The sequence below is a fragment of the Lepisma saccharinum genome, chromosome 27 (assembly GCF_977018435.1).
Source record: "Lepisma saccharinum chromosome 27, izLepSacc3.1, whole genome shotgun sequence".
Classification (NCBI taxonomy): Eukaryota; Metazoa; Arthropoda; class Insecta; order Zygentoma; family Lepismatidae; genus Lepisma; species Lepisma saccharinum.
This window is the reverse complement of record NC_139255.1, coordinates 35,915,091-35,932,674: the sequence shown is the minus strand read 5'-3', so window position 1 is coordinate 35,932,674 and position 17,584 is coordinate 35,915,091. Positions and strand designations below refer to the sequence as shown.

Here is a 17,584-nt window from a genome sequence, read left to right as displayed (position 1 = left end):
ACACTTCACCTTCGTGAAGGCGTGTCAGATCTTCAGCAGTAGAGAAAAGGTGTAGAACTTGGCAATAGCAACAACGCAAAAGCTTAAAAAAGTGTTGACAGTGCCACATAAAAACGTATGTAGTTCTTTAGCCAGGCTTGTCAAGGTGGTGATGAAGGTGAGGCGTGAGCATGAGGGGCATTACTGGGTGGCCTTGTTCAGGCCAGGGGGTGTGGTTGCACTCATGGATATATATATATATATATATATATCACCTCCTTTCTATACAGTTATATGTGCACAATCTTCGTAATATTCAATGATGTCCAACATTCATCTCATTATATATATTAGTCTTATTTCACTTTATGACCAATCAGCATTGGGCATACATGCCCACACACAAATAACCACAGACCAACCTAAGTACAAGGGCCATCAGGTTAGCATCAGAGAAAGCTTGTGAGAGCTATTTTCCCAGAGACTTATACCCCCCCACCCCCCCAATTAGAATCATGGGTAATGTTTACCAACCAGTTGTTACACTCATGGGAGGGGTAGAAGTGCCTTATTTATAACAATTTTTAGGCTGACAGTAGCCATCTTGAATAACAAAAACCATGTGCTCCAAATCACATGTTTATTAAATCTTTTATCCTTTATTGAAAATCAAAGATAACACTTACCCATAGGTAAAATAATGCCTAATTTACTAAAAGTAAATTCATTTGCAATTATCTGGCATAATTAAGCCAGAAAAGGTGAAAAAACACTTTTGTTTACACTTTTTAAGCAATTGATAACTCTGCTATCTGGTGGGAGAAAGTGGCACTTCTCCCACAGACAAGGAAAGATCTCGGAGGACTCCAGCTGGCCAATGAGAAGCCTTCAAGGCTGTGACGTCACAGAGCAGACTCTCAGATGGCCTATTGTGTTCTGATCTTCCTATTCAAGCTCACTTGCATTCCAGACCCATCTGAGAGCAGGTCACCTGTGAAGTTGCTGGCAGAATCCAGTGTGTTAATGGCCGCCTGTGCCAGCAACAAAGGATGCATAAGGGAAACAGGGATCTAAGGTCCAGTTATAGTAAACACTGGCCTAAGTGTGTGCGACCAAGTGGGATATTGTGTCCAAAACAGCATTTAATGATCCCAGTGAAAATTTCAGCAATATAGCGAGTTTTTGTGTCCCTCATCCAAAGCGGAAATCCAGACCACATGGTCAGCAGAACTGACGCCATAACAGTATCCATAGATATCAGCTAATATCCAAGTTGTTCTCAGCCATCCATGCAAGAAAAGCCAGGCAAACTCATCCATCACTCCCCGAAAGCCTTTACTACACCAAGGAAGCATTGAATCTCCAATTTTTAGTGTTGTGTACCCCAAAATTACCCATGTGTCGGAATGTGGCTATGAAGGGTGAAATAGTGTGTGTGTGGCCCCAGGTATGAAAATTATAATGTGAAAACGGCTGGTATGTAAGTACAGAATCTTTGGTATATCTTTTTTGTGTGTTATGTACAGTGAAATGCTAGTGTTTGGTGGTAGCTATGCCACAAGCGGTGTATTTTATGAATAAATATGTCATTCAAAGGTGTCTGACCTTCTATCATTGAAGTGAATCATAAGCCTACCAAGGCCTCCTCTGGTTACTGCTTATTAAATTTAGGCTAAAGTTCGTCTGTTGCTTAACAGGTATCTCTAGGGATACCTGTTATTATACGAAACTCCACAAGTGGAATAGGGTCTGCGTGTGGCCGCGTAAAGCGTGGCTCTCTTTTGTTTTTGCTGTTTTTGATATATTATATACTTAAAGTCAAACTTTAAAATAAACTCAAATCAACTTAAACACCATTTCCTCCCCTCTTAACTTCGCTAATCATTTGTATTCGTTGATCCTTCCCTCTCCATACGGATGGACTTCCTTCAATGGAATGTACTGGTCTGCTTCCTTCCTTCAATGGAATGGACTGGGCTTCTTCCATCCTTCAATGGAATGGACTGGGCTTCTTCCTTCCTTCAATGGAATGGACTGGGCTTCTTCCTTCCTTCAATGGAATGGACTGGGCTTCTTCCTTCTTTCAATGGAATGGACTGGGCTTCCATCCTTCAATGGAATGGACTGGCCTTCCTTCCTTCAATGGAATGGACTGGCCTTCCTTCCTTCAATGGAATGGACTGGCCTTCCTTCCTTCAATGGAATGGACTGGCCTTGCATACTGGAATGGACTGGGCTTCCTTCCTTCACTGGTATGTACTTGTATGCATGTGGATCCTTCGGCTTACTTATTGATATGTCCTCATACATGCTATTCCTTGCTTTACTTAGCTCTAAAGGCTGTATTCTATAGTCTATCCTTGACCTCTAACTTTTGTATTCTGCGTTACAAGCAAGTCCAAATTTGGCGGCTTTACTTTTGAATACACCTGACCTTTAGCATCTAGATTTCACTGAACTAGCGTTTTCCAACCTATGGGGCGTTCGCTGAAACATGCCACATGAAATAAAGTTTTTGATTTGTTTCAAGTTCTGTTTGTACTTAAGTAGACTAATTGGGACTGGGTATACAGCTTAAAGTGGGATACTGAGCCATGTGCCTTCACCAGGGAACAAATCTATGGCACCTTCATATAAGGTGACAAGTACCAACTTCTGTGCTGTTGATTGATGATGGATGGAATTGATTTATTTTACCTTGCTTTTCTGCCACTTTTGGCTAATTGTGAAAATAAGGATGAAAGGATAATCACAAGTACACAAGGAGAGCACACAACACAAATTCCACAGAGGATTATACTGGTTGAGAGACAGTACATAGTCGGTCCCACAGAGGATTATACTGGTTGAGAGACAGTACATAGTCGGTCCCACAGAGGAATATACTGGTTGAGAGACTACATAGTCGGTCCCACAAGGAATTTTACTGGTTGAGAGACAGTACATAGTCGGTCCCACAGAGGATTTTACTGGTTGAGAGAGAGTACATAGTCAGTCCGACAGAGCATTATACTGGTTGAGAGAGTACATAGTCGGTCCCACAAGGAATTTTACTGGTTGAGAGACAGTACATAGTCGGTCCCACAGAGAATTATCCTGGTTGAGAGACAGTACATAGTTGGTCCCACAGAGGATTATACTGGGAGACAGTACATCGTCGGTTCCACGCAGGATTTTACTGGTTGAGACACACTACATAGTCGGTCCCACAGACGATTTTACTGGTTGAGAGAGAGTACATAGTCGGTCCCACAGAGGATTTACTGGTTGAGAGACAGTACATAATCGGTCCCACAGAGGATTATACTGGTTGAGAGACAGTACATAGTCGGACACCAGAGTCTTACCAGTCTACAAAATGCAGTCCAGGGTGTAATATGTGGAAGAGAGCTTGACATTTGTGTGCCTTTCGGGAGGCTGCATATGTCAAGATCATGTATATATATATATTATTTGGAGCACATACATGGTATTATAGTACATTTGAAATTATATTCTGATCAACTTAGAATCTCTGTAACAATCAAGTGTCAGTAGACATGCACTTTTCATTTAGCTGTAAACATGAAACACGAGATAACACACTGGAATATCCAGTTTAGATGTTGCAAAATAATGCAAATTTACATGTAATAATAATAATAATAATCCTTAGCGCGACAGCCCATGAAGGGCCTTGGCTTACCTACCGACTGCCGGTCTCCCTCCCACACTTTCTCTCGTCACCTCTAAGCGTGGAGATCTTCAACCAGTATTGGAATAGTCGGGGGGTCAGCCCGACGTATCCCCAGCCGTTATAGTAGGTCGTCTCGACCGGATTACGCTCACTCACTCGGAGCTCCCCAATTTCCTCACGATGGTGGGTTGCCACCGGCCCTATACGCAGGCCGAATAAATTCCGACCAGAGCCGGATTCGAACCTACGCCGTCCCGCAGCGAACGATCTCAAGACGAGTGAACGCCTTAACCTGCTCGACTACGGAGGAGGACAATTTACATGTAATAATGTAAAATAAACTTGAAATGTATTTGCAAACACAACACTTTCCTGTATCTGGCTTACCCTGTAAGCTATGCATTGATTCAGCATAACGTAGTGGAATTTAAAATAGGCTTATTTGAAAAGAATAAAATTTGTAATATCCAAAACGTTTCACATGGGCAACGGAAGGTAAAAATTATAAATATGTCTATTAGAATGGAATTTTCAATTTGTACATACAGGCTCAAGTTTCTACATCAATTTTGAGACTTTTACCATTACACACAAATGTCCTTTAAAATACTGAATTTGAAATGAAAATTCAGTGTTCTTGCACAAAATTTTTAAAATTTACCAAATGGATGGGTATCAGAATGTTGATATCAGTACAGCTCATGGTTTCAAAAGATATTATCAGTGGCTGCAATGAACATGCTTTCTGTTAGCTACAGTTAATGTATCAAAGTAACAAACTAAAAAAGATGTTCTTACATTGTTATCATGCCTCACTTCCTTCCATTTGTGTCCTTCTGGTGGCTGAGGAGCAGGGGAATTTTTGCTGCAGTTGATTATCACATCTTCTGGATTCACTCGTTTCTTCAGTTTTCCCATCTTGGGATGCTCACCTCGTCCACGGAACAAGCCTGGAGGTTCTATTCTGAAGTTACCAATTTTTTCTTTATGCCCATCAATAACACAAAAACCATACTCCTTTGTGATTTCTTCATTTTGTTCTTTGATTTTCTGCAAGCAAAAAAAAAAATTAAATTGTTATAAAAATGTTCATGCAATGAGATGTAAGTTTACATGGCTCATGGTACTGGACATTTTGTAAAAATATTTATATATATATATATATATATATATATATATATATATATATATATATATATATATATATATATATATATATATATATATATCTCTTCGAAGCTTTAACTTAACTAAAACAATATTTTTAGTTTCACTACAGAGATTTCTTGATCATATGAAAAAGTATGTACATGAATTTTACAACCTATGATCCTGCAGGAACCTTCCTCAATGCATTCATCATTCACCACAAGTTTTGTTCAGAGTTGGGATGTACAACATAATTTGCACTGATTGATATACAGTATTGTTACGTGAACAATTGACTTATAAACAATCCTCAAAATACAAAAATATGCATGTGTGTACCTGCATAACACAAATCACTTTTAAATATGAAATTAAATATTATTGTTCCTCATGTATCGTTGTCTATGGAAACTTGATTTCATTAACAATTCCAAAATAATAATTCTGTTCAGGAAAGTTTTCTTTGCATCTTAGTAGCAGACTGCACTTAGTGGTCCACTCGCAATCTCACCACTGAAGGTGTGTGGTTCAAGTAATGTCTTGAGCAACGTACACATGATGTGGATGAAATGCCAGCATGCTTTTGGGGTGCTTACAGCTTTCTATTGTATATTTTTTCAACTGTGAAGGTAACAGTAAACAAGAATAAATTCATAGGAGATTCACATACAAAAACCTAACAAAACTATACACAAAGTTTATGCACAAACATCAATAGACGAGAGAGAAATATGTTATTAATTTAATGAAAATTTGGGGTACAGCCAGAAATTGAACCAGGATGTTTAGCAAGTTAACCTTAAATTTCACTGGGTCTTTGGCATTCTGTGAACTATAAAGTCAATGTATGGCCATTGATTTTCACAACTTAAACCACCATGCAAGTTTGTAATACAGCCATAGCTTGGCAGAGTATGGCCATGGAATGCCAAAGAAACAGGTTTGATCCCTGATTGAGCAACTATTTGCAGTACAATATAAATGTTTAAGGGAAACAAGTTTGATTATTTGGATTTTTTCTTATTTTTCATCTCTCTTCTGCCTGTTTGGGTTGATTGCAAAGGTGAGGATCAAAATTAGCTGGAATTGGTTAAGAAACACCTAAGCCCACATCTGATCTTGACAGAATGGTTTCACAGAACCTTTGTGACAAGACTGTGAATTGATGACTGGCACACACTTTGCAAGAGAGGCAGCTGTGTGTGTATGTTCGCATGCATGTTCTCAACTAACCTTCTTTTCCTCTTTACTCATCTGCTTCCTCTCCTCAGACTTCTGCTGGAAATAGCTGTGCATATGAGTAAAATTGCATTTTGAGAGATCTTTAATAATTTCTTGTTCTTTTGATGTCATGCACTTCTTCCAATCCTTGAAGAAATTGGTATTGAAGGCTTCTTTTGTTGTATAATCATGATCCAACATCCTGGCATAAAAAGTTGCCACTTCTTCAGCTGATTCTGACAACTTCATTTCCTTACCTGTAAAATTGGGAATGTACATGCTAAAGACAGACTCCAACTTGAAAGTAATAAAAATATTTCTGCACATCTTGATGCACATAATAATTATTTTTATTACTGTGAAATATAACACACAACACATTTACATTTTCCTCCAATCTGGGCTCCCAAAGTTCCAAGTTACATCCAAGGCAGGGAATACAGAGGATCATAATGTGACCTCAACTAAAAATTTACAAATCATCTTAGCTTTGCAAATAAAAAGGTACCAGTATCCATTTTATATTCAAAATTTTAACAGATACCCATGAAGTGTACATAAATTTTTTTACCTACAACTGGATATTCTATCAATCTGACATACAAAACTTTACATTAATGGTTCATTCACCTCCATAATTAATGTATGTAATGCCCTCCAATGCAACACTCACTTCTTGAAGCTTCATAAGGAACAAACAAGGGGTTCAGAGCACACGTGTGTTAATTCCATGCAAAACAGTTTTCAGAAAAAGGCACATTTAGATAACTTAGTACTACGTTTAGCTGTTCGAGCACGAACAAAGTGGTGCCTCTATAAGGTAGAATTTGAAACTTAGGAGATACTCACTTCTAGCACTGAAATGTTGATACATCACAGTTCTAAGTTACACATGTACCTCAAATGATGATGTGAACATTGCAAGTTCCAAAAACATTGTAAGCTTCCGAGAGCTTATGTCACTCATTTTCATGAACTCAAAACTTGGAATTTTCCCATAACTAACATCATGTCATATTTCCAATTATACACAAATGCAAAATAAGTGTATGCAATTTTTTGTGGAGATGTAATATGAAATTTTTATCAATAGTACCAGAGTGAAAACTATCTGGGGAATGCAACTCAAAAACTTAAAATAAAATCTGAGAAGGCATACAAGCATTTTGTTGCATTTGGGGTAAGAAAATGTGTAATGCAGGAAGCATATAATCAGGGTTCCACTGCATCCCTTACTGTTATACATTATGCAAACAAAACTTACCATCATAATAAAATTTGACATTATCAGGAAGCTTTTCATATCCAGGGGCAAAAACTGGTCCCTTGTGCTCCAAGTATGTCCACTTAACACCATCGTCCCTCTTCTCTTCCTCCCACCTATAAGAAAAAGCATCATTGTAAGAAAAAGACATTACATAATTTATGAAATATTGCATGTACAAAACCAAATACTGTGATGCATAAATTATCAACGACTACTGTGATGACACAAAACTAAAGCATACATCCAGTTTTTCTATGACATTGGTGAATTTGAAGGTTAGATAATCCCTTGCACTTGTGTTAGAATATCTGTTGCAAAGATACCAAGTGAGGGAGAAAAACATCAGTATGGTTAAACGTATTTTGTGGAGGAAAAAAAATCGTAAAAAACAAACAATACCTACATTATATCTACATTCTGTAGGTATGTGGAGCAAGATAATCTGTTCTAAACAAATTACCCACTGTTCCAGATGGAGTTTTGAAGCACTATTGATTTCACCACATTTCTAGAAGCTTCCTCAGACACATTGTAGGTGGCACGATTCTATCTAATCACACTTTAAACTTTACTTGGATCAATGAATAAGTGGTTTAGAATAAACAATAACTAAGAAAATCAGCTAACTATTCTCTAACGTTATTGCCCCTACATAGTATATATATTCCCCTATCAGTATCTTCAGTGCAAACACAAATAAAACCACAGTTATTGACTCAAAATACTGGCAACAAAATTTTTGTTCCAATTAATTTAAAAAAATCTACATTTCAATAAAAAATAATAATAACAATTACCATTTCCAGACTTCCTGTTCTTCTTCTTCCTTCTTTCTCTTCCTTGGGCTTTCCACTGGGTTTGTTTGATTCTTCACTTTCGGTTTCTCCTTTTTCACAGCCTTCTTGACCTGAAACAGAATTATCACATGTTTATACGCTCCACTAGTCTTGATCACAAACTGCAAAAAATACATATTTCTGGAACTTTCCTGGATTTCAAACTAAACTTCATTCCACTGAAGACTTTAATCCAATATTCCAATCTTGTATTTAGTGCCCCTATACATTTACATAATATCGGAACAAGGATGGAACATTAAAATGTACACTATTTTATCTTAATAGAAAATATTGGGTCCTATCTGCTCACATAAGACAATGATGCAAGGTGCACTAGAGTTGAAGGACTCTCAGTCTCTCATTTCTTGAAATGTGCAAATTTATCAGGAAAACACATTGGAAGCAAACTTCTTGTACTGAAGAACGAAAGATTCTTGTTAAATTTCTGGTAACAAGATAAAAAACTAACAAATATTCTGGCAATATGAACTTTGTTCTTAAGTGCAATTGCTGCACAAATAGGCTAATTAGAACTTTAACTGCAGTTTTGTATTTGTACTTTTATTCCTCTACATCCCTTTTCTGCCACTTTCTGGCTATCATGATGGGGGATGTGATGACAGGATACTCACAAAGAACATCCATACCCAGGCTGAGATTCCAAGCCAGGTACATCAATGATCAACCACTTAACATGTTCAGCTACAGAGCCACATCACCTTTTTAAATGTGATGTGATCACAACCAAACTCCAGCTGCCTTTACCCCCCAGAACCCATTGATTTGAGGCTGGGTGAGTTCCACATCTGCTTTATGCAGGGACAAGACAGGAAAAATTCTGACCTTAGATCACCCACCCCAAGATTCGAACCTGGGTCTTCTGCATGGCAGTCAACCAGCCTGTCTACTTTTTTTTACGTAATAAAAGTAATACTGATAACCAGTAGTATCCCCCCCTTTTCTCTATATTTTCTCAATTTTCTGTATTTTCTCTGTATCATCATTGGGACAAACATCCACGTCTGAACCAGGATTCGAATCTGGGACCCCTGGCATTGCAGCGTGCTGCGCTAACCCCTCTGGCACGGAGGTTGACTAAACCACCACAGCTATGAAGCAACAGTATAGTATTGCAATGGACAGCACACATCTATTAACTGTTACGTCATCCAGCAAGAGTAAAATCAAACTGTTGATCAAATTTTTAGAACATAGTATTTTGGATAATTTTATCATTTGCCCCGCACTGTGGCTGTGCGGTCATGGGACGCATGCAGGTTTGAGTCTCCTTGGGGAAAGGTAACAGTTTTCTCCTGAGATTTCGGCCTGTGTATGAGACTGGTAAACACTCACAATCATCATTAAATTGGGTAGCTAAGAATGAGTAGCATAACCCGGTTATGAAAACCTACAACAACGACTGGGGGTTTGTCGTGCTGACCACATATCATCCCGTAATTGGTTGTATGATCTCCCACCTCAGAGTAGGATAAGGTGGAATTGCGGCCGGCAGTCGGTAGGTAGGCCTGGGCCCTCAACGGTCTGCGGCACGGGTTATGTATCCTTTTAGTTTAATCATTTCAAGGTGTCAGACCTTCACTGTCAATTCTTAACTATGTTAACAGAAAATATTAAATAGTCTTTGATTCAGTGAACTAAAACAATACAAATTGAATGTTCCAATATATTACACTATCAGGGAAAAATGTATTTCATTTTTAAAATATGTATATTTATAAACATAACATGAAAAAACCAATAAAACCCAGTTTTGCCACAGTTTATTTGGGTTCTATCTGGAAAAAAAAACAACGAAAAAACCCACCCAGGCAAAATGCCACCCCTAGTGTAAAGAGCCGGTTGTAAAGGAACCTGCACAGGACAAATAAGACATTAAAAAGGTAAGCCTAGCCTATGAACTTCCTCACAAACAGTGTAGGCTCTTCTCAAAAGCTAAAAACATGTGTTACAACACTGTCATCTCCCAACATGAATGATAACAGTTGGGAAGATTAAAAGTCTGCCTGAGGAAGGTAAAATTGCACGTTCAATAAGGAAATGCCAAACACTTAAAATAACAGCCCTTGCAGCAAGTGGCTATCGGTGTTAAAGCAGAATTAAAATGATTTCTTCTCGACGGGAGAGGCAGTTTGAGTAACACTAATGCACCAATGGTGTGGTTGAGATCACGAAGCTTGTTCTAGAGTCGTTTTCACGTTCAGAAGACACAATGGGCTCTTATGGCCAATGCTTTTCTTATGGGAAATACAAGCGCGCTGTTGTCAAATTTCTGGATTTACAAATTTAGCTTAAGTAAAATCAGTACCTGCAGTTTTGCAGGAAATTTTTGTAGAGAATACGATGGTGAACACAAAAAACTGGTAACTTGCTTACATAATTTTAGATAAATTAAAAACGCAAATTTTCTGTGAAAACAGAATTTTTACATTGTTTTCATTCCTAACGTTGAAACATGCCGTAAAATTGAAGCTTTCATTATGAAAAAAATTGACATTGTTTTTTAATTGTCGTAGGTGATGGTGGTACTCAGAATTTATCAATACTTTAAAGCATATTCGCATTAAAAAATATTCAAATAAAGTATATGTGGAGATTTTTTATATTCGTGCAGTAGAAAATGTCGTCGCTGGCCATTTTTTGTTCTGTAATTCCAAGTAAAAACTTCCAGCGACAAAGTTGTGGAGAAAATAATGAAATTATTTTTTATAACCACTCAAAGGTTCCCAGGAATATTACTTCCATGCATTTGGAGTTTCTTTTTAACCCGAACCGCGCGCGAAGTAAGGAGACGTTGTCTGGCCATCTTGAGCTGACTCACCGCAGCATTCCGGCTAATCACCACCAAGTTTTCGAGTTATTTTATTTCCATTCAGTAAACATATGAACTTCATGCTGTTTGTTATAATAGAATTGAAATTACTTAAATTTAATAATTGACAATTATTTCCAATGCTGTTGTTGTGATCAACATTAGTGCGGTCGCAAATACACGTTGTTTTCCTTTACATTACTGTCGACATTAATACTGAAATGAAGATCACCTTTCAGTTTCCAACGTACACATAAATTCATACACACCATATTAACCCTTGAAAGGCTTTCCAACACGTGACAAAATATGGGGCTTCAAGATAGAAATATGACATGCCTTGCTTGAGTCATTCACGTCTTATCAGTTCACGTGGGCCATAACTCATTTGTTTGTTTGGGTTGCAACTTAATCTAACCCATGTGCCAGGTTCCCCTTACTTGAGTGAGAGATCTGCTTTGGTCTGCTTAGACTTTTTCCCTCTCCCGAAAAAGTGTTTTCAGTTGTGTGAGCTCTCAGTGATTTTTAAGTGATTTCTGAAGTGTCATATTCGTGCATTACACTCGCGTGTGTAGTGATCACAATGAATCATAGTAAAAAGGGTAACTGTAACGTTCACAGTATAATATTAATAATTACATATAATTATCATTATATATACAAAATATGTAACACCTTCATTGTGAAGGAAGGTCATCATTTCCCGGCGACATGAGTTAGCGCTGTATTGGCAACACTGTGCGGTTTCTCCATAAGCGCCGTTGTCTCTTCTGAACGTGAAAACGACTCTAGCACTTATCCTAAGAAGACAGCCATTTGGAAAAGTTCTGTTTCATCTAAATAAGGCTCTAAACATTTACCTACCCTTTTTCTGGAGAATTTGCAACCTACCAGTGATAAAACATATGTAAGTAAACCAAATATCTAACTGTAATGTCTTAATTATTTGTAGAGAACGCAAAGTCTAGGAATGTTCTGTTTCTGGCTGAAAAATTATGGAGACCTCCTACTTGGGACCCAAAAATCTCGGCTGCATAATGCTAACTCAATATACAATCAAAAGTGCTAGTGCATACAGGCAGGAACACAGTACAAAAATTAATAAGGTGGAAACAACGTAAGTGTTTGTTGTGTGGGAAAATCAAGTCTACTCACACTGGACATCTGTAAATGCACTTTTCTGAGAAAATCCACACTTCAGTCACAGAAAACTTACGGGTTTGAAATCCTCCTCGTCGTCCGAAGTCTTCTTCCTCTTCTTTGCAGCTGGTTTCTTAATTTTCTTTCGTGCTGACAGAGGAATGTCATCATCATCATCAGATTCTATTCTCTCTCGCTTTACTTTTGTTGCTGTTGACCTCTGAGCCTACAAGAATGAAAATGAATGATTATGGGATTCAATGAAAACAATTAAAAATTTACAGATAAATTGTTCACTCTTTCTCACACTCAACAATAAGGCAAGGTGAACTGTTCAACTTGTATGAATAATTTATATGGAGGACAGATTTATTTATTACACCACTTTCATCCTGGCATTAAAAATTACACAGCATTACATTGCATCTACTAGGAGAATATTTATTTACTAGCTACTTAAATTCCAAACACAATATTTAGCTATTTTATACTCAAATTCATGAAGAGAAAAAATATGTATGGAAAACTGATTTACAAAATATTTTATACAACTTTCTAAAGCATGCCTGATTTGCGAAAATACCATTTGGTTTGATATGATTATTTACATTCACTGGGTAATCTATGGAATAGGGCCAAAGAATGATGTAAAATCTTGGTTTTGGGGTATTCAGATAGTGTGTGATTGATTGCTCTCAGAACTGAATTTCCTAGAGGTGGTACTCATTTCTTATATTAACATCGGTTAGCTTATACAGGGATATGTAAGTTCATGGCTCTTGTTAGGAATTTGGTGGCAAACAATAGCAACACAGTTTAGTGTAGCTAGCTAGATAGGAGGTACATGCCATGGCAGAACAATTTGCCATTTTTAGAAGAAATACAAGATTTGTAGAATGACCGAAATGTTCATTGCTATAAAATGATATCAAATGTAGCATAAGCATGGAATGTGGTCAGAAAATGGAAGTTTTGCATGAGCTATAACATCAAGGTCCTTTTGTGCAGCAACTTTTTGAATGTGATTATCTTGTGTTTCTCTTTTAAAGAGATTGTTAGCATATTACATTAATCAAATGGACTACGTAACCTCAATGCGAGTTGTACATTTCCCCTTGTATCATATTCTCTTACACACACACAAACCATGCAATATGAAATTGAACAAACAGGCAACTGTTCTTAGGTAAACAACCATCTCTATTACCTACATCCTTCATGATACACTAGGATCAGAAGTACAAATAAAAAAAGAGAACATATCACTGGACACACGAATGCATGCACATAGAAAAAAAAAAACATTTATACACCACAATTACACATGAATATCAACTAACACATACCCCTTTGCATGAATATCCTTTAACAGAAGCTGACTGCAATTTGTAAAAATATTCCATTATATTTATATATAGGAGCTAAACAATTTCACATTAAATATGGATACGGCTTAAATTTTACTATGCATATATTTGTTCCAAAATGTTAAGCTCCATATCCGAGTAGCAGTTATTGTATCATAATATACCTTTACCAAATTTTGAAAATATTATCAAGTCATTATACACAATGTGCAAAAAACCAGGGCTTAGCTAATACCACTTCAAATTGATTCTTGATTTCTGATGGATACTTGAAATAATTGCAACGACTAAACTTATAATTTGTAATATGTAAGTCTTTTACTGGAACCATTCCATAGCAATTTACCTAGTATTGATTTAAAATATTCATTATTTCTTGTGAGTAAGTAGAGTTGAGTTCCCTGTGCACATAGCACCATGACATGAAGGCACATTTGAGGGATGTGGGAGTAGGGCCCCACACATTCTCAAACTCGGCAGCCTTGGAGGTAACGTAATCAGCAACATGCTCCATCTGCTTTACTCCCAAAGGCTTGCCCTCAGGTACCCATTAGTCTGAGGCTGGGTGAACACCGGAGGGACAATGCCGGAAAAATTCCAACCTTAGAGCACCCACACTGGGAATCGAACCTGGGTCTCCAGCGTGGCAGTCAGACGCCCTACCGACTACACCACTGCGGCTCCTTCTTTCTTGTGAGACAATTGTTTAATCACAAAGTCAATTTCTCTAAACAATATTCTTGCAAAAATAAAGAAATTTTCTGCATTTTGCCTAATTTCTAGTACAAAGTACATTTAATTCTGCGAAAGTGTGGCATGGCATTTTGTGCACTCTGTGGGAAACGTAGGTTGCAGGTCTGGTGATTAAAATCAAACCAATATTTTTCAATACTGATACTCCTGGTATCAGCCAACACCACAGCTCAGTCCTACACAGAAGCCCTCTGCTATGTTACTAGTGGAAAATTACTACAAACGTAGTCAGGCAAATGAATCAGCAACCGTACTATCATTGAAAACATTGAGACAAGGAACACACGTCAAAATATGATTTTATGTGCTACATTGCACTTGTTAATTCATTTCTTGACTCTGTTGGAAAGAAACATTCGAGGGGTTTCAGCTCTTCTCCTTCAACTTGGACAATATTGTATTGTACCCTTGTTATTTTACATTGCTTTTGTCACTTTTGGCTAATTGCAATGATGAGGATGAGTGGTGATTAGATGAAGGCAAACTCACAAATAAACACCGATAAAATTCGAAGCTCAGGCTGGTACTCAAGCCCAGGAACTTCAGCAGCAAGATCAAAAGCTGACTACTGCACTTAACCACTGAGTTAGCTAATTGGACAATAATTTGGTAAATTGATTCTCATGAAGAACTATCTCAAAAAGAAAATACAGTAGCAACTTGGCAATGGTAGTGAAACTCTATGCAATAGTATACGATTTCAAAAAACTTGCGTATAAGTAATGAATGACTACACTTCAACGTTGGAAAAATAAATACTATCATATTTACGCGTGTATAATTCACACCCTGGTTTTTGATGGGGAAAAGTGACAAACAATTATATCTCGTATATAATGCGCAGTATAATCCAGTTTCAAGAAATGGCTTTCTTAGTTGTAGATCGTAAAGCTATTGTTATGCTGATCAAGAGTGAATCACCCGTTGCTATGTGGACCAAGAGGAGAAGAATATCACTTGTGTATGCAATGAGTACCAACCCACAACACCTCCCACCTTTTTCCTCCACTGTGTTTAGCATTCCAAAGCTTTCCCTCTTTAACCACCATATTTATTCTGTAATAGTAGACAGAGATATCAAAATTACGTTATGGATTCCCAGTGCTTGGGAAGTTATTTTCTATTATTTCTTGCCCAACAAATACTGCTGATACACATCCCATGTGACGGGAGGTGCATTCTCGAATTCCGCCAGAATGTGCCATGTGCCTCCTATTCTTGGTGTCGCAGAACACAACATAACATTACATTACATTAGATTACAAAGTAAAAAATCATGGGAAATGGCCTTCAAACTTTTATACATGGTTTTCCTCACTCCTTCTTTACTTTTTCTAAAAAACTTCAAAATATATACTTTTTCTGTGACTAACATAACATTTATACGAGGCACATTCAGGACCCTCAAACTAGAAGTTAGCAGTACAAGATTTCTTCCATTAAGGCATTTACACACTCCATATATATATTATTATTTGGCCAGTAATATATTTTAATTATTACTTTATTTCTCATTATCTTTTTCTTCATCCAAAGTACCATAAAAATCAGAACATTCCTTCACTTTGTGATGAAGTTATATCAACCGCATTTCACATTAGTGTCACTATCTTGTGTGTGATACTGTTACCATATACAAAAACTGTAGGATTTACGCTTTAAAATGATATATAACATGATAGGGTTTCGTAAACATGAAAAATCAATGCAAGTGCCACAAAATCATGGAATAACCCTGTATGGTTTCAGGTTGGCTGTCCCGAATTATTCCGTGCATAATACGCACCACAGTTTTGGGAGAAAAATTTTAGAAAAAAAAAGTGTGCATTATACATGAGTAAATACGGTATTTCCACGATTTCCCTGTGTCAAAAATAAAAGTTTTCTATTTTCATGTAAACATTAACTGAACATATGCATACTGTTAATCAGTACACTATCAGTATAGACCAATGTAGGCATATCAGTGTATCAGTAAAATTATCGATAATTTTATCAATTTGATATATCTGTTCTGTGATTTTGTTATAATTTTTATGGATATAAACATATAATCTGCATTCCCTACTAAATGTCTAAATATGCAACTTCGTTGAATTGAAGTCATCTTTCAACATACACTTATCAAGGAGACAATGAACCAATCAGGTTCCTCAAGGACCGTTTGGAATTTTATGTTGGATCAGTAGAATATCGGTTATCGGCATCCCCCAACATTTCATATTGGTCTATCCCTCCACCCCCACACACACACACACACTATTTTAAAATTTCACTTGGATTTACATTACCTTCTAATTACAAATACGTATGTATGCCATGATAGATGTAACATTATCCTACTTCACCTAAAAGTCCAATATATTTAAATATACGCACCAATGGAAGATCATCCTCACTTTCTGGATCAGTCTTCACAGATTGGCTTGAATTGTGAATGGAATTATAGCTGTCACAAGTGAAAGGATCTTGTGGTTCATGCTTTATTCTCTGTGGAGAAATTGATTCATGCTTTATTCTCTGTGGAGAAATTGATTCATGCTTTATTCTCTGTGGAGAAATTGATTCTGGTTTCATATATGCTGATTGATTATACACTACTTCTTGTTTTACAACCACCTCATCTTTCTCCACTTTTGGCTCCTTCAACTTTTCTTCTTTGTGTTTTGAATCCTGAAAAGAAAAAAGAAAAATATTTTCCTACTACTCTTTGAATTTTCATGTTCAAGTTGAAGAAAACTATAAAATTCAATAAATTTGCAATTATCTCATAGTTGAATGATACCAGAGGAAAATTTGAAATTCATTTTCTGACATAAAATAAAAACTAATTCAAATTAAAAATTCCTTTTAACATATTGCATATAATAATATTTTCCTATGTTTTACATAAGACTCACAAACAATAGTCGTTTGTAAAAATTAGGGATGGGACCGATTAATCGGTACTCCATCGGTAGGGGGCATGCATATTTCGTTTTTGACGAAAAAACGAAATTTGAAAAAACACATTGTAGTGTTAATTTTTCATGTTTTTGAAAGGTGTGAGGTGCATTTTGTGACCATGTTTTGTCACGAAATAATGCGAAATTAACTTCAAAAAGCGAAATTAACTCTTAAACACGAAATTTACCATTTATATACCGACGCGACACTTTCTGAAGTCTGAAGTATCCAGTGAGTTATGCAATTCCCGAAAATAGATTAATTCTGCTGTTAATATTGGAGAAGAAAAAATGGACTCCTTTACGCAGAAATAAACTTAATACTCTTATAACTACATAAATGTGCTATTAGAAGTGAAATGTTAATTCTGTGGAATAAGTGTAGTTTTTAAATCAAATTTAGGATTATATTCACAAT

General features: G+C 36.8%; 1 protein-coding gene across 1 annotated transcript in view; it reads right to left on the bottom strand.

Moving 5' to 3' along the window:
- Top1 (DNA topoisomerase 1) overlaps window positions 1-17,584 on the bottom strand; it is a 62,785-nt gene that overhangs the window by 21,570 nt on the left and 23,631 nt on the right. Inside the window, exons 7-12 of the mRNA XM_083113320.1 lie at window positions 16,601-16,894; window positions 12,178-12,327; window positions 8,090-8,199; window positions 7,290-7,405; window positions 6,038-6,282; window positions 4,454-4,705 (exon numbers count right to left, since the gene is read on the bottom strand). Of these exons, the coding sequence (XP_082969446.1) occupies window positions 4,454-4,705; window positions 6,038-6,282; window positions 7,290-7,405; window positions 8,090-8,199; window positions 12,178-12,327; window positions 16,601-16,894 (1,167 nt within the window). The remainder of the gene's footprint in view (window positions 1-4,453; window positions 4,706-6,037; window positions 6,283-7,289; window positions 7,406-8,089; window positions 8,200-12,177; window positions 12,328-16,600; window positions 16,895-17,584) is intronic.